The sequence below is a fragment of the Oncorhynchus masou genome, chromosome 29, assembly GCF_036934945.1.
Source record: "Oncorhynchus masou masou isolate Uvic2021 chromosome 29, UVic_Omas_1.1, whole genome shotgun sequence".
Lineage (NCBI taxonomy): Eukaryota > Metazoa > Chordata > Actinopteri > Salmoniformes > Salmonidae > Oncorhynchus > Oncorhynchus masou.
In genome coordinates, this window is record NC_088240.1 from 20,015,701 (window position 1) to 20,036,538 (window position 20,838).

Below are 20,838 nucleotides of genomic sequence, written 5' to 3' on the forward strand. Positions count from 1 at the left end.
GGAATAGACATGTGCGTATTCAACTCATTAAGACTACCAATCATAATTGTAACTTGACGAGTGATAATGGGCTCCCGAGCGGCACAGCGGTCTAAGGCACTGCATCTCAGTGCTAGAGGCCACACTATAGACCCTGGTTCGATTCCAGGCTGTATCACAACCAGCCATGATTGGGAGTCCCATAGGGCGGTGCACAATTGGTCCAGCGTCGTCCGGGCTTGGCCGCGGTAGGCCACCATTGCAAATAAGATTTGTTCTTAACTGACTTGCCTAGTAAAATAAACAATGAATGGGAAATTACTGTTTAGCAAGAGTCCTATATTAGAGGGCCCCAACCCCAATTCTGCAGTGGTGGAAAAAGTACTCAGTTGTCATACTTGAGTTAAACTAAAGATGCCTTATTAAAAATGACTCAAGTAAAAGTGAAATTCACCCACTAAAATAAAACTAAAATAATGCTACTTGAGTAAAAGTCTAAAAGTATTTGGTTTTAGATATACTTAAGTATCTAAAAGTAAATGTAATTGCTCAAATATACTTAAGTATCAAAAGCAAAAGTATAGATAATCTCTTGTTCCTTATGTCAAGCCAACCAGACAGCACAATTTAATTATTTTTTACATTTATGTATAGGCAAGGGCACACTCCAACACTCAGACTTAATTTAAAATAAAGCATTTGTCTTTAGTGAGTCCGCCAGATCAGAGGCAGTGGGGATGACCAGGGATGTTCTCTTGATAAATCTGTGAATTGAACCATGTCCCTGTGCTGCTAAGCATTCAGTCAGTACTTTTGGGTGTCAGGGAAAATGTATGGAGTAAAAATACATAATTTTCTTTAGGAATGTAGTGAAGTAAAAGTTGTCAAAAATATAAATAGTAAAGTACAGATACTCAAAAAAACTACTCAAGTAGTACTTTAAGTATAATTACTTAATCTGCAGAATGGGTGCCGAGGGGTCAGAGGAAATGTGTTGGAAATTGTTATTCTCCACTGAAAGGAGTTAGTGTTTAATATACCCCATTTTAATAACCCCCTCAGTTTGCATTGGATGCATCCAAATGACCTCATCAGCCTATGTCGCACTTCTGCATCTGAGGTGAAAGGTGACAGAGCTACAACGCTGTTTGTCAGACCATGAGACATCCCAAAAATTGGTCTTCTCACAAAATAATCTGTAGCGTCCGCAGTTTGGCCTACACATTTTATGACCACTCTGTGCAAAGGTGAGACTCTCACAAACATGTACATGTTGGTTGTTTTATCTGAAGGTCCTCCGGTACCAGTTGAAACAATGAATGGAAGTAAACTATATATACAAAAGTATATGGACACCCCTTCAAATTAGTGGATTCGGCTATTTCAGCCACACCAGTTGCTGACAGGTGTATAAAATCGAGCACACAGCCAAACTCCATAGACAAACATTGGCAGTAGAATGGCCTTACCGTCATAGGATGCCACCTTTCCAATAAGTCAGTTCGTCAAATTTCTGCCATGCTAGAGCTGCCCCGGTCAACTGTAAGTGCGAATATTATGAAGTGAAAACTTCTAGGAGCAACAAGTGCTCAGTTTTTAAGTGGTGTTAGGCCACACACAAGTTCACGGAAAGGTACTGCCGAGTGCACAAAAATCATCTGTCCTCGGTTGTGACACTCACTTTTTATTTGACCAGGCAAGTCAGTTAAGATCAAATTCTTATTTACAATGACAGCCTAGGAACAGTTGGTTAACTGCCTTGTTCAGGGGTAGAACAACAGATTTTTACCTTATCAGCTCAGGGAATCGATCTAGCAACCTTTCGGTTACTGGCCCAATGCTCTAAACCCTAGGCTACCTGCCACCCCCTCACTACTGAGTTCCAAACTGCTTCTGGAAGCAACATCAGCACAATAAATGTTAGTTGGGAGCTTCATGAAATGGGTTTCCATGGCCGCGCAGCCGCACTCAACACTAAGATCACTATGCGCAATGCCAAGCATTGGCTGAAGTGGTGTAAAGCTCGCCGCCATTGGACTCTGGAGCAGTGGAAACGCGTTCCCTGGAGTGATGAATCATGCTTCACCATCTGGCAGTTTGACGGACAAATCTGGGTTTGGCGGATGCCAGGAGAACGCTACCTGCCCGAATGCATAGTGCCAACTGTAAAGTTTCCTCGGCATACACATCACAAACTGAATTGGTCCACTCACACAGACAGCATCGTGAAGAAGGCGCAGCAGCGCCTCTTCAACCTCAGGAGGCTGAAGAAATTCGGCTTGTCACCAAAAGCACTCACAAACTTCTACAGATGCATAATCAAGAGCATCCAGGTGGGCTGTATCACCGCCTGGTACTGCAACTGCTCCGCCCACAACCGTAAGGCTCTCCAGAGGGTATTGAGGTCTGCACAACGTATCACCGGGGGCAAACTACCTGCCCTCCAGGACACCTACACCACCCGATGTTACAGGAAGGCCACAAAGATCACCAAGGACAACACCCACCCGAGCCACTGCCTGTTCACCCCGCTATCATCCAGAAGGCGAGGTCAGTACAGGTGCATCAAAGCTGGCACCGAGAGACTGAAAAACAGCTTCTATCTCAAGGCCATCAGACTGTTAAACAGCAACCACTAACATTGAGTGGCTGCTGCCAACACACTTACTCAACTCCAGCCACTTCAATAATGGGAATTGATGGGAAAGGATGTAAAATATATCACTAGCCACTTTAAACAATGCTACCTAATATAATGTTTACATACCCTACATTATTAATCTCATATGTATACGTATATACTGTACTCTATCATCTACTGCATCCTTATGTAATACATGTATCACTAGCCACTTTAACTATGCCACTTTGTTTACATACTCATCTCATATGTATATACTGTACTCGATACCATATACTGTATCTTGCCTATGCTGCTCTGCACCATCACTCATTCATATCTTTATGTACATATTCTTTATCCCCTTACACTGTGTATAAGAAATTAGTTTTGGAATTGTTAGTTAGATTACTTGTTGGTTATTACTGCATTGTCGGAACTGGAAGCACAAGCATTTCGCTACACTCGCATTAACATCTGCTAACCATGTGTATGTGACAAATAAAATTTGATTTGATGATTTGATTTGAATAATGGTCTGGGGCTATTTTTCATGGTTTGGTCTAGGCCTCTTAGTTCCAGTGAGGGAAATCTTAATGCTACATCATACAATTACATTCTAGATGATTCTGTCCTTCCAACCTTGTGGCAACAGTTTCTTTTCTGTTTCAGCATGATAATGCCCCTGTGCAAAAAGTGAGGTCCATAAAGAAATGGTTTGTCGAGATCAGAGTGGAAGAACTTGACTGGCCTGCAGAGCCCTGACCTCAACTCCATCGAACTCCTTTGGGATGAATTGGAACGTTGACTGCAAGCCAGGACTAATCACCCAACATCAGCCTGACCTCTCTAATGCTCTTCTGGGTGAATGGAAGCAAGTCCCCGCAGCAATGTTCCAACATCTGGGGGAAAGCCTTTCCAGAAGAGTGGAGGCTGTTATAGCAGCAAAGGGGGGGACCAACTCTATATTAATGCCCATGATTGTTTATGAGATGTTCAATGAGCAGGTGTCCACATACTTTTGGTCATGTAGTGTATACATGGAGACAGTTAAATTGCAAAAATATGGGGTTAAATACAAACGTTTAACTGATCTTTCATACATCTCTTAGATATAGGATAGACACTTCAGAACAAACTTCCTTTTGATATTTTTTGGGACTATCTGTTGTTTCATGTAGTTAATCTGACATTAGATGCGTTTGTGTGGACTAATAGCAGTAAGGCCAAAAATAATCTTTCATCAAATCACTTTTTGATATATTTTTGGGATACTTCAAGGGGTCTTAAAATTCAAAATCAAAATAGCTAAATGATGCTTGATTTGACCTTCTTTCAATCCCATATATTTTAGTAGAACCTCCCCCACGGCTTAGACAGGGCGTAGACTCTGATGGGTTAATCAAAAAGACAAATGTCAGCGAGCAGAAGGGTAAATATTTGACTGGCCGTGATTATTCAAGCAGTCCAAAAGGATAATATTGTTTACCAAAATATGTTTGAATTGGAAAACAATATCCCCCAGCCTGGAACAACAGGCTTGTAACGTCATACAAAGTGAATAAACTCTCTCTGGGCTTGTAGTGACCGAGACAAAGCTTTTGTATCCAACAAAAATACTTTTATTTAGTTGTTGCAGTTTTTATTCATTTTATGTCCGTGGACTTGGACTTTAGTGCAGCATGGCTCAAAGGAGATGGGAGGCCTTTGTTTTAAGGTTTTCACATTTGAGTGCTGTGGTATTTGGTGTGTTTGTGGAGAGGACTGTGAAAAGCTGAAAGGGAGCTGGTCTGACTCACAGAGAAAAGAGGCCTTGGCTAAACACTGGACAGGCTCCTGAAGCATAGAGCAGCACAGTGGAGGATTAGCATCCATGGACAGAGGAACTAATCTCTTGTGATATACTAGAGCTGTACATAAACAACATCCTCAGAGGAGAAAGGCCAGCCACTGCCATAGCACAGCCACTGACCTACTGCAGAAAGAGAGAGGTTCTGAAGGGGTGTAAGGCAGGGCTCAGAATAATTAGCTAGCTGCTGGCTGTAGAAAGTGCTGGGTCTTGACCATTTGGAATTGTGGACATCCTTAGAGGGGCAACGGCCAATCGTCTACAGTCTAGACTTCTAGGGCATCTGTTGGCACAGAGGAAGTGGTTTAAGACACACAGTGCGCACACACACACAAACGTGTGCACGCACACACAAACTTCTAATCCATGCCTACATGTTATTTTATTTTTTTCTGATTTCTTTTGATTTTCCCATGATGTCAAGCAAAGAGGCACCGAGTTTGAAGGTAGGCCTTGAAATACATCCACAGGTACACCTGCAATTGACTCAAAATATGTCAATTAGCCTATCAGAAGCTTACAAAACCATGACATAATTTTCTCGAATTTTCCAAGCTGTTTAAAGGCAAAGTCAATTTAGTGTATGCAAACTTCTGACCCACTGGAATTGTGATACAGTGAATTATAAGTGAAACAATCTGTCTGTAAACAATTGTTGGAAAAATGACTTGTGTCATGCACAAAGTAGATGTCCTCACCGACTTGCCAAAACTATAGTTTGTTAACAAGACATTTGTGGAGTGGTTGAAAAACGAGTTTTAATGACTCTAACCTAAGTGTATGTAAACTTTTGACTTCAACTGCACATACAACTTCAAATAACCGGCGCCCCACACACATTTACTCTGTATCGGTACCCCAACCAGAATATAGTCTCGCTATTGTTCTTTCACTGCTGCTCTTTAATTACTTGTTACTTTAATCACTTATTCTTATGTATTTTTTGAAACTGCATTGTTGGTTAGGGGCTCGTAAGTAAGCATTACACTAAGGTCTACAATACCGGTTGTATTCGGCGCATATGACTAATAAAATCTGATTTGTTAAGAATATTCATTTGGGTATGTCATTTTAGGTGAAATTCAAAAAAGAGGGACAGATCCCTAAGTAGCAATAGCATCTGAGGTATGATCAATATAAAAACTAAAAGGAAAGCACCTCAAACCTCTGGCATACCATCCTCATTTTGGTTGCTTTCATGTACGGTGTTCTCACACACCAGCCTTTATTTACTCGCAATAATGTTAACATTCCACAGCATATTGGAAAGGTGAAGGGATTGAGAAAATATAGATTTAAAGCAGTTCAAATACTAACGGTACACTTGAATTAACTGGCAGGGCACAATACTGTCGTCTAAAGGAGAGTATTATGTCCAGGCCATCAAACTCCAGGCATGGCTTGCTGGTAAGCTCTGAATGACCTGTTTATTGGGACTGTTTGAGTGCATGTCTCAAGCTCCTGGGTAGATCAGTGAATATGCTGTGTTGGAGTCTGGCATTATGGAATACACAGCCAACATAAGCACCAGCATCTGCCAAATAGTCTAATGTTTAGAGAATATACTCTATTTCATATTGACTCATTTCTCATAGTAATTTCAAATAAGCAGGAAAAGCATAAGGAATAGGTTAAGGATTATTTTATTACTTAACAGTTTCTACAGTTTCTACCATGGAAAAATAACATGTAACATGAGACTATATTTACAATTCCATTTTTACAAAATGTCTTTACAAGATGTTTTGCCGGACCAAAAACTCGACTAAAACACACACACACACACAGACATAAATAAATAGACATTCACTGACTGTTCCACAACAAATATTTCTACAGCCAATAACATACAATTCCATCATTTCCACAGTTATAATTTCATTAATAAGCATGACATTATTACCCATATAATTCTCTGTTAATGAAATATTGCTAACATAGAGGTAACACAGATGTATTTATGTCTACACAACACTCACGTTTGACATGCAAAACCTTTACAAGCATTCAAGTTGAAGCTAGTAATTCATTTACATTTTAAAATCAAATGTACTCGGTGCTTGACTTGGATGTAAATAGGTGGCGGTACTCATTTTGGGTGCTGATACTGTCTATATTTAGGTGCAGGAGCTCCACAATACTTTTGAGCTTATATTCTATAAGAGGAACAGGAGCTCAAGCAGTAAAACATTTGAGGTGCCACTACCTGCACAAGTCAAGCACTGAATGTACTTCTACATGCATCATACTATGAGAAGTATTCGGGGTTAAACTACACTGGTTTTAGTTCCATTATGCCTAAGGGACATTGTTTTACATACTTGGTAAAACAAAATAAATAGGTGAATTTCAACACTCCTTTATCAATGAATACATGATTGTGTTTTACAATTGTATGGCATTTTCCAAACTGTTATTTAAGTGTCTTCAATGTAGTTACTAGGGTTGAGTGGTATCCAGACTTCCATACCGTGCTTGTGCCATCCCGGGTTTTGCGGTATAACAGGTAGTGCACAAAATGGCCGCTATTTTTAACAAATTGCTTTTATTTTTTTTAAAGCCCAACACATGTAGCTTACCAAAATGTTAACAAGTACTAAGAAATCCTCATAGCGGATGTTAAGTAAATGCTAACGAGCGCATGTGAACATTTACTACTAAAACAGACAACCTAGCGCATAACGTTATGAAAGTAACGCAAAACGCATAAAACAAATATTGGACAGCAGGGATCCTAATCCAAGTGGGGATTGTCTCTGCTGCGGAAACCAAAAAGCTTGATCAAGCAAGCTAACGTTAGCCACTTAGCTAAAATTAGCAAATTAGCAAAACCAAACTGGAAATAATTTATTTGGCACATCTCAGATAGATAACTTAATAGTTATAAGATATTTAGCTGGCAAATATTAGTACAGAATTTCATACAAGTGTAACTTGATCACCTCACTTAAATTGCGCTGCAGGAGTGACTTACCTCACGAAGCTCCCATTTTGCTCGTTGTGCTTCTCTGTAAACAAACACACGTGACTGGCTCAAACAGCTGTTTTGAGAAACTAGTACCTTAAGCTTCATAATGAAACATCATCTAACAGGTGAAATTATAAACACGATCTGCTGTATCTATTACCTAGTGCACAAGTTGAATGCAGGTATTACTTTAAAAAGTACTAATATTCAAATGTATTTAAAAACAAACAAAAAATGGTATTGACGGTATTGGAAAATAATACGGATAATATTTGTATAATATTTATTTATACCTCCCAACCTTTTTAAGTTACTAAGATATTCAAACAAAATGCTTGCATATCATGGTAAAAACAATGTTTTCTCTGGGCCTTTTTAAATCTAACAACCTTTGAGTTATTTTATCTAATGAAATGAAATTGGAATTGATAATATACTGTTGCTTTGTAACTGGTTCTATTGGATGAAAACAGTTTGAGAATTCCTTAACCATCTTAGTCTCTGTCCCACAAAGCCTTCAGTGAAATAAAGGGAGAATGAATCAACCTGTCCGAAAGAAATGTCCTAAATAAGAGTATGTATCTGACTGTAGGGTACAGAGAGCCTAGTCAGTGGGTTGAATCAGAAAGGGCTGTGAGGGGAAAGCATGTTCTGTGCAGTCTGAATTTGAACCCATATCACATGGGTTGGGGTCAGAGTTCATGGTCTGCTGTGTGGTTCCACACTGAAGTCCCTCCCTGGGTGAAGGTGCTGTGAGACAGATTCCAGCCAAACTGGGTCTGATGGGCCAAGGGGTTTCAATGTCTTTCTGCTGAGAGCTTCTGGTGTGGATGGTGCTGCCTGAGTCTGGGTCCTACAACACACCAAAAAACCATGGCAATATCAGTTCCTAATGAAAGTTCAGAATAATGATCAAAAGGATTATGTGATCGTGTAAGAAACATACTCATCAGATGACCTCAAAAGATGTCACTGAAGAGTCAGCTCCAATGAGCTACGGCATCTCTGTTTAAGACCACCTGGACACAGCCCGGTAGTTGACTAGAGGAGAGCAACAGTTGTGATCAGTGAGCTGGTACTTACGGTGTTGCAGGACTGGTAACACACTGGGGGTCTGGAAGGTCTTGACAGAAGCAGGACCCTCCCCTCCTGACATTATCACCTGGACCTCCAGTCTGTAGTATGTGGCTGGTCGCAGGTTAGACACCACCAGCAGATTATGGTCCTGAAACGGTTAACAGCACAAGAGAAGACAATGAACCATCGTTGGGTGCCACTGTAAAAAACTATCTTTCACGTGACACTCAGCATGAGAGGTATTAAGCCACTTCCAAGGACAACTTGAAACTGATAGAAAATTGCTTATTTTTCTTAAGAACCCACATTAAAGATGTGTTTTTTTTGTGGAACCTTTTCTCCAGTTGTAAAGGATTTTAATAGCAATGTTCTATCAACTTCAATTTGTCCTCCAAGGCTGTCTGAATACCTTTCTCACATACAGACTGTTCAATGTTCACTTTGTTTGGAATTTAAGGTAGTAAACCGTTTTGTTGCCCACACAGAAGTCTAGAGTTGTAGTTCCTTCTGATGTTAACATGTTGAATTAGCTGTTGGGTAACATGGGCTATACCACATACACCCTCTGCTCTCAATTCAGGTAAACAAAGATGCATCCTGTTTTCTCACTTTCCCTTCCTGACAAACTGAGTGTAGTTATGGGTGTTTTTATTTTCAGAGCTACAGGCAGTTCGCTGGGCGGAGAAGACAGACAGAACGTGTTGTTGATAGATTATGTAAAACCGGATGAAAGAGGAAGCAGGGAAGGTAGATGAGACACAGGAGGATGATAACTTCTAGCAGGACACGCCCCTCCCTCAGATCTCTCTCACTCACCACTGCTTATCTGGTTATTCATGTAAAGAGAGCAACACAGTTAGATCCTTAAAATACCCCCACTCCTGGCAGACGTTGTATAATGAAATGCTGAAGATGGAGCTTATTCTTTAGCTCGGGAAAAATTCTATATAATTTTCCTCAAGAACATATACATTTCCCTTCCTTGCTAATATTTTGTGTCCTACAACAAAGAGCCATGTCCTGGTATAACCTACTCTGAAGGGACTGCATGTAACTTTCCAAATAAGAAGTTCTGTCACAGGAACAATAGATTTACTTGAAAAGAGAATGAAACAGACTTACTGGAGGCAGGATCTGGGACTGGGAGATGATGCTGTTGGGCAGGCTGTTTTGTGGGCTCTCTTTGGTGACCTCTGCCCAGGTGACCTGAAAGCCTGTGATTTGTTGATGGGCCAGGACCCGTGACACCCGCCACAAGAAGTTGCCTGTGATGTTTCCCTCGTGGATGGAGAAGGACGCCGTCAGATTCTCTGGCTTAGCCAACACTTTGGGAACAGGGGCTGCAGAGAGAGATGGGAATAAAGATGTTGAAAAAGACTTGTCTGATGGACATGTGTTCTTGGCTTAATATCATTTATATGTTGTGGTACTAAATTAGTCACAGTAAATTTAAAAAAGCAATTGTGTACTTGTACCATAATATGAGAGGATGCCTCTTTCAACGAGCATGTGGAGAGCCTTGTAGTCAGACATAATGTTAAATGAGAATCAGAGTATCAGCATAACATGAACTGGTTGTACTGGGCAGCTGACTCACCTCCCTCCCCAGGACAGGGGATGTGTTTGTGGCTCTTGTTCCTGACGGTGGCGCAGGACGGGGTGAGAAAGGTGGTGCTCTCATCCTTGGCGCGCCTCTTGGACTTGAGCATGTGAATGGTGACTTTGTACTTGCAGGAGAAGAGCAGGTCCGGGAGGTTGATATAGTTCTCCTGAGCCAAGAAACACAATAAATGTTCTGAGACTTGGTGACTTTTACATGATGTCACCCAGGTCACATCCCTGAGAACCACCACAGATAATGAAATCCATGGAGAGGATCAGATTTCCTCCCTATGCCCTAAAACATGGCGCATATTACAGAACCACTTTGAACAGTCATGTGCTAGGGGTTAATCCACTAGTCCTCCATTCAAACTACAATGCAAAATTATATCCTTTCTATGGGTTCCAAATGTAACACAAACATAAAGGGGACACAACAATAACGAAGGACCAAGAGTACATTTTGGGGTAATTTGAAATTAAGATGACATGTCAACTCAATGTTAAAAGATTCTTAGCAGCATTCTAATGCGGCAGACTTGTTTCAGACATTAATTAACTATTGACCTAAAAACCACCTCCTGTGTCCCTTTATCCAGAAAATGAGAACATTTCCTGCTGAGTGGATGGAACTAGATCTTTCATTTGTAATAATGTAGCTCTACCCTAATAGTCAATAACTCTTGAGTATTCGCTCTCAAATGCAAAAACTCTTATTATGAATGAACCAAGGCGCCATGTTTGCACACAAGAGACGTAGACCAACGCTGTGCTGGAATCCATCCCAGGAATCTATAGAAAAAGGATGTGTATATCCAAGCAACCAGAGAAGAGCTCTCTGAAGAATGTGTTGATTGCCAGGCCTATGCCATCCTAGAACAGCCCTGAGTTCAACCAGCACCACACCACACAACCCCACCCCCACCACACTCACGCACACACACCCAGCATCCAATGTTCTCATTCTGGGGGTGCATGGTCCCCCATTACCAGAAATATTGTTTTAGTAAATGTGTTTTATTGGGCAGCGCACCACATTTGACCACACCAACTGAGTCATAACCAAAACAACAGTCGCTGATTTGCTGCAAAGCTACACAACGGAACTGAGGCGCTGAGTGGGGTCCTTTTCTTTAGACAACATGCCTTTTCAGAACACCAGACAAGAGAGGTTGGCGGGCAATTTGCATACCACTGAGCTGCACATCAAGTCATGTGTCGACAGCCACCGGCACTTGGACTGATGAGGTTTACTTTGATAGAACAATGATTTGGGGGATGGGACTGACCTGGGTGACTGATTTCTCTGGTCCTCTGGTCTCATTATGGCTGCAGTACTCAGGCATCCACTGGACATGGTAACGACTCACCAGAGGGTCTGGGAGGAGAAAGAGAGAGAAGGTCACTGACCTGGTGCCAAAACTACAACAAAGAATCCGATGACACAGCCATCATCAGACATGATACATGCTTGATGGATAAAATGATCTTACAATAACACCCAATCAGACTGTTTCAGTACTCTGTGACTGTCACACCATCAATCTGATCTTATCAGGCATTAACAGATCCTCTGATACAGTATCTAGCATAATGCATTGAAATACGCTTCGAAAGGCTCATCTCAACATTAACGTCAACATAATAAAATAAGAAATAAAAAGCGGGGTTGAATTTGACTAAACATGCGTACATTGAACTATTTTTTAGAAATGTGTTGTTTAACCATCTCAAAGGGGAAGGGACCACTGCCGCGACCTCGCTTTCCAGCTCGGGTGCCTGAATAGCCGCTACCTCGCTTTCCAGCTCGGGTGCCTGAATAGCCGCTACCTCGCTTTCCAGCTCGGGTGCCTGAATAGCCGCTACCTCGCTTTCCAGCTCGGGTGCCTGAATAGCCGCTACCTCGCTTTCCAGCTCGGGTGCCTGAATAGCCGCTACCTCGCTTTCCAGCTAGGGTGCCTGAATAGCCGCTACCTCGCTTTCCAGCTAGGGTGCCTGAATAGCCGCTACCTCGCTTTCCAGCTAGGGTGCCTGAATAGCCGCTACCTCGCTTTCCAGCTAGGGTGCCTGAATAGCCGCTACCTCGCTTTCCAGCTAGGGTGCCTGAATAGCCGCTACCTCGCTTTCCAGCTAGGGTGCCTGAATAGCCGCTACCTCGCTTTCCAGCTAGGGTGCCTGAATAGCCGCTACCTCGCTTTCCAGCTAGGGTGCCTGAATAGCCGCTTCCTCGCTTTCCAGCTAGGGTGCCTGAATAGCCGCTACCTCGCTTTCCAGCTAGGGTGCCTGAATAGCCGCTACCTCGCTTTCCAGCTAGGGTGCCTGAATAGCCGCTACCTGGCTTTCCAGCTAGTGTGCCTGAATAGCCGCTACCTGGCTTTCCAGCTAGGGTGCCTGAATAGCCGCTACCTCGCTTTCCAGCTAGGGTGCCTGAATAGCCGCTACCTCGCTTTCCAGCTAGGGTGCCTGAATAGCCGCTACCTCGCTTTCCAGCTAGGGTGCCTGAATAGCCGCTACCTCGCTTTCCAGCTTGGGTGCCTGAATAGCCGCTACCTCGCTTTCCAGCTAGGGTGCCTGAATAGCCGCTACCTCGCTTTCCAGCTAGGGTGCCTGAATAGCCGCTACCTCGTTTTCCAGCTAGGGTGCCTGAATAGCCGCTACCTCGCTTTCCAGCTAGGGTGCCTGAATAGCCGCTACCTCGTTTTCCAGCTAGGGTGCCTGAATAGCCGCTACCTCGCTTTCCAGCTTGGGTGCCTGAATAGCCGCTACCTCGCTTTCCAGCTAGGGTGCCTGAATAGCCGCTACCTCGATTTCCAGCTAGGGTGCCTGAATAGCCGCTACCTCGCTTTCCAGCTAGGGTGCCTGAATAGAGGAGCAAACTGACTTACAGGGGATTCAGCAACACTTGGAGGACAATGGAATGAAATAAAACAGCTTCTTTATTGCTAAATGTAGACACTTTTATTAAACCATCTCATCAGCGAAACATGGCATTGATGGCCTACCCTCAGCAATGGTGAAGCGGCCCTAGTACCGGCCCTAGTTCACTTCATTACTACATAGTAGTGCCTCATTGGCTAATCAGTTCTGTTTATGCTCCCATTGCCCTGTCATTTTACTGGAATTATTATTCATCCGGCTGTGTGCGTTCCGATGTGAAATGATACTTTTCCCATTAATAATTGAGTTATGCTGTGTTAGCCCTTGGCAGGGGCCTCGATTGCGGGTCGGGAGATAAAAAGAGGACTTTGAAGGTTTCGACATGGATCTGGCGCACACAGGCTCCCAGCAGTTTGGAAGCAGAAGAGAGGAATTACAGGGAAGCAGGAAATGGGAAGAAAATAAACAAGATATGCGTAGCCGGAGCTGACAGATGGGAAGAGGTATAGAAAACAAGGAAAGGAACATGGAAAACAGGTATAGAGCTGCGTGGCAGTGTTTGATTTTTATTTCACATTTATTTAACTAGGCAAGTCAGTTAAGAACAAATTCTTATTTTTAATGACGGCCTAGGCACAGTGGGTTAACTGCCTTGTTCAGGGGCAGAATGACAGATTTTTACCTTGTCAGCTCAGGGACTCAATCTTGCAACCTTCCGGTTACTAGTCCAACGCTCTAACCACTAGGCTACCTGCCGCTCCATCAGGGCTGTGAGCGAGCCTCAGAAGTCTATTGACCGCCGTTGCTACGGCTGTTGGACAAAACCCTCTGCCTGTGCGTGCCTTGCTCTCTCGGTTTCTGTGTGCATCTGTCTCTCTCTCTGTCTGTCTGGCCGCCCGTGTGCGCGCGTCCGTCCGTCCGTCCGGCCGCCCGTGTGCGCGCGTCCGTCCGGCCGCCCGTGTGCGCGCGTCCGTCCGTCCGCCCGCCCGTGTGCGCGCGCGCTCCTCTCTCTCTCTCTCTCTCTCTCTCTCTCTCTCTCTCTCTCTCTCTCTCTCTCTCTCTCTCTCTCTCTCTCTCTCTCTCTCTCTCTCTCTCTCTCTCTCTCTCTCTCTCTCTCTCTCTCTCTCTCTCTCTCTCTCTCTCTCTCTCTCTCTCTCTCTCTCTCTCTCTCTCTCTCTCTCTCTCTCTCTCTCTCTCTCTCTCTCTCTCTCTCTCTCTCTCTCTCTCTCTCTCTCTCTCTCTCTCTCTCTCTCTCTCTCTCTCTCTCTCTCTCTCTCTCTCTCTCTCTCTCTCTCTCTCTCTCTCTCTCTCTCTCTCTCTCTCTCTCTCTCTCTCTGCATCTCGTCCCTCTCCCTGCATGCGTCCCTCTCCCCTTGCGTCTGTCTCCCCACGTGCGCCTCTCTCCCGTCTGTCTCTCTTCCTCCCTCCCCGTGTCAGTCTCCCCGTGATTCACTACATCACCATCTGAGACCAGATGTGTCACAATGTTGACCTGCCTCTAAATGAACGAGTGCAGTAATCAGCAGCGTTGAGATAACCTGTCCCTCAGTTTAAAGTTCTGAATACACAGTCTGATGAAGAGAAACCTGATCCTAGGCTTTCAGGGACCAGGTCTCGCTCTCTCCAGTCCAGCTGTCTGCTTCCTCCTGTATAACCACGGTGGTGAGAGGCAGACCCAGAGCCATCCATCATCATCAACACAGTTAGAGGCCATGTCTGTGCCCACCACACCACCACCAAACTGCCAGACTAGGACAGCTGCAGTGTAATGGAGTCACCCCCCCAGGCCAAGCCATGGAGTGGGCCCAGAACCAAGTCCAAAACACTCTGGGCTGAACGTGTGCCCAAACCAGTCACAATCACTCAGCACTGCTAAGCACTCTGGACCACGAAGACTCTCCAGCTCTTCCCTCCAGCTCTTCTCAGTTGCTCTTCTCAGTTGCTCTGATTCAGCAGAAGGCCTCATCACCAGGCTTCTCCTCACCCCAGACTAGGCATTTCTGCCTCCACTTTGTGGAGCTTGGCTTGGGCGATGACATATTAGCAACATAACATTGTCCAGTGAATTGGACTTGACAGGCTACCCTTGGAGCGTACCTTTCAAGGTTTTCATATTTCCACTCTGGTCTTAATCGTGGGGGCTGGCACACAAAGTCTAAGGAGGAGTACAAAGTTTAAGGAGTCTATGGACACTTATGCAATTATTTGTCTGTAATGCTTTTAATCTTTTACGTCCTCCTGTGTGTTTCTGCAGGGTGACGTCAGGTCTTGTAAAACAAAACAGACAGTTTCAACACCAGTATGAGAGACGGCTCATATTTGCTACAGCTGTCAATAAGCTCCATCACCTCTTGTTCCCGGTGTTTATTTTTCTTCAGCTAACAGAACATCCTAAACCTCTGCTCCTCCTGGTCCATGGTAGATTCTCACTCACCCTGCACTCATATTACTCCAGTCAGACACAAGGTTTCATTTAGTTGTTCTACAATATTCAACAGCATTTTTCCAGATTGAACTTAACTGAGAATCATTCATATTCCAACATTAATTAGTCAATAAAAAGATTCAGGATAACTAATGAAGGAGAAATTGTGTGGCAATTACAGTAGTGTAGGAGCCAAGACCCACATTCAGAACATTCATATGGTACATACCTCCCCGGTTCTTCCAGTAAACGCGGACCTGCAGCTGGCCGTCCTGGTAGAAGGGCGTGCCGACCTCCAGAGGGCCTGCCGGGCGCTTGTCCAGGGTGGAGCCAACGGGCATGATCACTTCCTTCTCTTTCTTGGACACTGGTTTCACTTGGTTGGACAAAGAGAAGAAAGGTTAAGGTCTAATTTCCAGTCCAGGTACACTCAGAATGCAGCTTTAAGCTCTTATATGGGAAGGTCACAGTATGCTTAAACATCTGTGATCATACCAATAGTTATGCTAATAAATACTTTTAAAATCATTTATAAAATCTGTATCGGACAGCATCTTGATTTTTCACCAAGTCCAATGAGCTCAGCCTTGTCATTAATTCAATGCCATTTTACATTTATAGTTGAGTCATTTAGCAAACACTCTTATGCAGAGCGACTTAGTTAGTCCATTCATCTTAAGATACTGTAGCTCGGTGGGACAACCACATCTCAAATCATAGTAAGTACATTTTTCCCTCAAAGTTGCTTTCAGCCTGCCCCATGATGCCTTACCTGAGCCATTGTTCTGGGAGGTGGTGCTGAAGTGGAGTGACGCCTTGGAGCTCTTCAGACGCACCTGACCCCAGTAGGTGATGGCCTGCAGCTCCACCGTGTAGCTACTGTTGGTCAGCAGCCCCTCCAGATCCACCCAGCTCTGGGCCTGAAACCAGAGACACCCACACATTGTCACCCACAGAGCCAACAGAGTAGACATAACCATGTCCCTAAATCCAGTAGACTAGAACCGTCCTATCCCAAGCCTGGTCTGTGGGAATAAGAACCATCCTTATTGGGAACACGTGTGCTGGTTTAAACCAACATGTAGAGAGATGAGACAGTGATAAGGTCTGTGTGAGGGAGCCGCATTATCCCCATCCCCTGGGGCTTCTTCACGTTGTGTTTAGGTCTCAGCATTCCTCCAGCAGCATGGGCCTGATAGGCTCCAGTTATTGACCGGCGCTTGTTTTGACATACCACCATCAGCAGGTAGCGTTCAAAGCCCTGCAGTCCCAGAGTGGAAACCAGTAGTACATGTGTCAATAGGTATCTGGAGTCTCCCAGCTTTCTCACCTCCACACCACATCTGCAACTGGTTACCAACACTCATTCAGGATTCTAAGTCAGCAAAAGTGGTCAGACATTGCGTTTTCGCTTTATTCACTATCAAAATTCTCTTCTTCATAGCGATGATAAGCTAAGTTTCCTTTCAAAGCTTAACCAAGCGTTTAAGGTGAAATAAAGGAAAATAAAACAAATGAGGCCAGCAGTGCGTCGTGCTGCTTGAACAATAGCGTTAAGAGTTTATGTAATCAAATGCGATCTGCCTCGCCTTGCATGTGTTTCTCCATTGTGGGGCCTTTGGTTCTTATTTACATTGCAAAGAATAGGGGAGTGGGGTTTAGAGGAGTCTGGTCCAACCAGGCCAGCAAAGGCCCGCGGTCTCTAGCCTGCCAACCCGCCGATAAATCACCCAGACAGGGGGAGAGAGGAGCCGATGCTTACCCCGTTGGTGGTCTTCCTCCTCTTCTTCTTGGATGGCACCAGGGACTTGCCAGGGACGGTCCAGCTCCAGAAGACTTTGTAGTGATGGACTGGGATGTCAGGCTCCTCGGGCAGGGTCCAGTTGAGACGGGTTGTCACCGTCCCCTCAGCACTCAGCGTCATGTTGGTGACACGCAGGCTGGCAGGTCTGGGAGGGGCAGCAGGATCTGGAGAGAGACCAGGAACACAGTACTGTAAAGTCATGTCATTCACAGCAGCTCTCCTCTCTCCAGCTGTCAGAACTGTTTTTGCTTGTTCAATTTGGGAGCGACGACAGTAAGAGGTGTCAGAAAAGTGACAGCTGCAAGGTCTTCGTGGTGCTAATGATTGGCTTGTGATTCACAAACCGCCCCCCTCACCCCAAAAATGTGTTATTAATTAGAAGGGACGATCAATTAACCACAGAAATGTGTTTATCTTGATAAAAAGCATGTCAGACATTTGGCTTAATGTGTCTAACCATGGTACATTTGCACCAGTTGAGAAAGTTAAGCAGGGCCTAGCCAGTATGATGGTGTAACGTAATTAGTCCACCACTGACAATCAGTCATGAAATGTTATGACAGGTGTCATGTCACGTTTATGACAGCGTTATGCAAGACGGAGAGCTCAGGTCAAGGATCACCAAACACATGCTGCGCACTTTGGCTCTACCCTCACATTCCATCTACTCCTTGACTCTCCCTACTGGGGGGCATGCGTGCAAGTAAGTAAGATGGCTGGTTTTGAGGCTGGCCAGATGGGGTCTGTCTTAGGATTTCTGGCAGCTACAGTGTACAGTAAAGTATGGATGTCAGGCCGGTAGACCCAGGCAGGGCCAGATGCCAGACCAGAGGGAATTAGCTCTTAAGAAGATTACGGAGACTATGGGCCTGCTACGGTCAGCTCCTCTCCCCTTCCTTCCCTGTCCCACTTGAAAGTGGGTCCAGAACTAAGTCCACAACACTCTGGGCAGAACTTGTGCCCAACCCACTCACAAGAGACTGTTTCAGAGCGAACCAGCTGTTATCCATGCTATATAAAATATGCAGCGAGAGTTTTATGCAAAATGCCCAAACAAAGTATGGTGGTGCAAAATTGCAATCACTCCACACTGCCCTTTCCCACCTTGACAAAAGGAACACCTATGTGAGAATGCTGTTCATTGACTACAGCTCAGTGTTCAACACCATAGTGCCCATGAAGCTCATCACTAAGCTAAGGACCCTGGGACTAAACACCTCCCTCTGCAACTGGATCCTGGACTTCCTGACGGGCTGCCCCCAGGTTGTAAGGGTAGGCAACACCACATCTGCCACTCTGATCCTCAACACTGGGGCCCTTCAGGGGTGTGTACTTAGTCCCCTCCTGTACTCCCTGATCACCCACGACTGCGTGGCCAAACATGACACCAACACTATCATTAAGTTTGCTGACGACAGAACAGTGGTAGGCCTGATCACCAACAACGATGAGACAGCCTATAGGGAGGTCAGAGACCTGGCGGTGTGGTGCCACTACAACAACCTTTCCCTCAATGTGAGCAAGACAAAGGAGCTTATCATGGACTAAAAGGAAAACGGCAAACTCGGGAGACTGAAGAGATTTGGCATAGGTCCCCAGATCCCCAAATAGTTCTACAGCTGCACCTTTGAGAGCATCCTAACCGGTTGCATCGCCGCCTGGTATGGCAACTGCTCGGCATCTGACCGTAAGGCGCTACAGAGGGTAGTGCGAAAAGCCCAGTACATCACTGGGGCCAAGCTTCCTGCCATCCAGGACCTACATAAGACTGCTGAACAATTAATCAAATGGCCACAGTCTATTTACATTGACACCCACCCCCCCATTTGTTTTGTACACTGCTGCTACTTGCTTTTTTTCACTTCACCCCTACCTACATGTACAAATTAACAAACCTGTACCCTGCACACTGACTCCATGCCCCCTGTATATAGCCTCATTATTGTTATGCAGTGTTACTTTTTATATTTTTTTTTACTTAAGAAAATATTTACCAAATGAACTAAACTCTTCTTGAACTGCACTGTTGGTTAAGGGCTTGTAACTAAGAATTATTTGGTAAGGTCTACACTTGTTGTATTCAGCACGTGACAAATAAAGTTTGATCTGATTATCAGACTGAGCTATGTAAATAACGGATTGACAGAATCAAATCGCTCATCAAGTCCATGACAGCTCTCGACAATCCATCAACTTTGTGGGGCTGATGCAACTGATTGGAGGTCAGTTTTCAGGACTGCAGCAAAATCCTGTTTCCACCTGGTGTTTCATGTCAACAGCCTGTCAGAACACACATGTTAGAATAGATTAGAAGTTTAATAGTCACATGTACAGGGTCGCAGGTGTAATTACAGGGTACAGTGAAAATCTTAAGCTCTGAGCACCAACAATGCAGGTCAGTGAAATAAAAAACAAAATGTAATAATTATAATAAAATATATACATATTAACACTAACAATGGTAATGGGGGCAGGGGAGGGCTGGAGTTGGAAAAAGGCAGAGCAGGCAGCTGACTAGTGGTGAGTATTCAGCAGCCTGATGTTCTGGGGGTAGAAGCTCTTGGCCAAGCTTCCAGTTTTTGCCATAATGCTCCTGTACTGCCCATGTCTTAGTGACCGAAGCAGGGAGAACAGGCCGTGGCTCGGGTAGCCCAGGTCTCTGATGATCTTCTTGGCATTCCTGCGACATCTGGTGTTGTAGGTGTCCTGGAGGGCAGTCAGTGTGCACCGATTGGTGCGTTCGGCTGTAGCGCCTTGCGGTCCGCGGCAGTGGAGTTAACGTACCAGGCTGTGATGCAGGCCGACTGTATGCTCTCAGTGGTGCTCCTGTAGAACACTGATGCCCCTCTTGGACAGACAACATTTCATGCCTTCTTCACAACGGTGACAGGGTGGTTTGACCATTTCAGCTGCTCGGAGATGAGTAAGCCGAGGAACGCAGGTGAAGAAGCCGGATATGGAGGTCCTGGGGTGACATGGCTACACCTGGTCTGCATTTGTGAGGCCGGTTGGACGTACTGTCAAATTCTCTAAAATGACTTATGGTAGAAAAACGTACATTGAATTCTCTTGCAACAGCGTTGGTGGACCTTCCAGCAGTCAGCATGCCAACATCTGTGTCATTGTGTTGTGACAAAACTGTACATTTTAGAGTGCACCTGTGTAATCATGCTGTTTAATCAGCTTCTTGATATGCCACACCTCTCAGGTGGATGGATTATCTTGGCAAAGGAGAAATGCTCACAAGCAAGGATGTAAACAAATTTGTGCACGAAATTTGTGTGTATGGAAAATGTCTGGGATCTTTTATTTCAGCTCATGAAACATGGGACCAACACTTTACACGTTGCATTTATATCGGGGCTCTCCCCAGCACAGAGTCGTTGTTGTACTCGAAGCATGAGAAAAAGCTGTTTAGCTGTTCCATGATCGTTAGGAGCCACTGCCACATATGCCTGGTGTCCGACTCATTGAATTGCTCCTCCACTTTTCCCCTATACTTGTGTTTCGCCATCTTGATCGATCTGCGTAAGTAGTATTTGTGCTGTTTAACCATATTAATAGAAATGACCAGGAAGGTCCTTCAGGCAGCATGTAATGTACCACTACCACCAAACCGGTAGCCTAGCGGTTAGAG

The 20,838-nt window shown here is 44.6% G+C and overlaps 1 protein-coding gene across 2 annotated transcripts in view; it reads right to left on the reverse strand.

Moving 5' to 3' along the window:
• Positions 1 to 6,075: 6,075 nt before the first annotated feature.
• The window catches only part of LOC135519143 (anosmin-1-like), a 67,657-nt gene continuing 52,894 nt past the window's right edge, over positions 6,076 to 20,838 (reverse strand). For both annotated transcript variants that reach the window (XM_064944219.1, XM_064944218.1), the window contains 8 exons: positions 17,160 to 17,365; positions 16,170 to 16,317; positions 15,627 to 15,773; positions 11,385 to 11,473; positions 10,091 to 10,262; positions 9,616 to 9,833; positions 8,500 to 8,641; positions 6,076 to 8,269 (listed from right to left, as the gene is read on the reverse strand). In XM_064944219.1, coding sequence (XP_064800291.1) covers positions 8,214 to 8,269; positions 8,500 to 8,641; positions 9,616 to 9,833; positions 10,091 to 10,262; positions 11,385 to 11,473; positions 15,627 to 15,773; positions 16,170 to 16,317; positions 17,160 to 17,365 — 1,178 coding nt within the window. In that variant the 3' untranslated portion in view covers positions 6,076 to 8,213. The remainder of the gene's footprint in view (positions 8,270 to 8,499; positions 8,642 to 9,615; positions 9,834 to 10,090; positions 10,263 to 11,384; positions 11,474 to 15,626; positions 15,774 to 16,169; positions 16,318 to 17,159; positions 17,366 to 20,838) is intronic.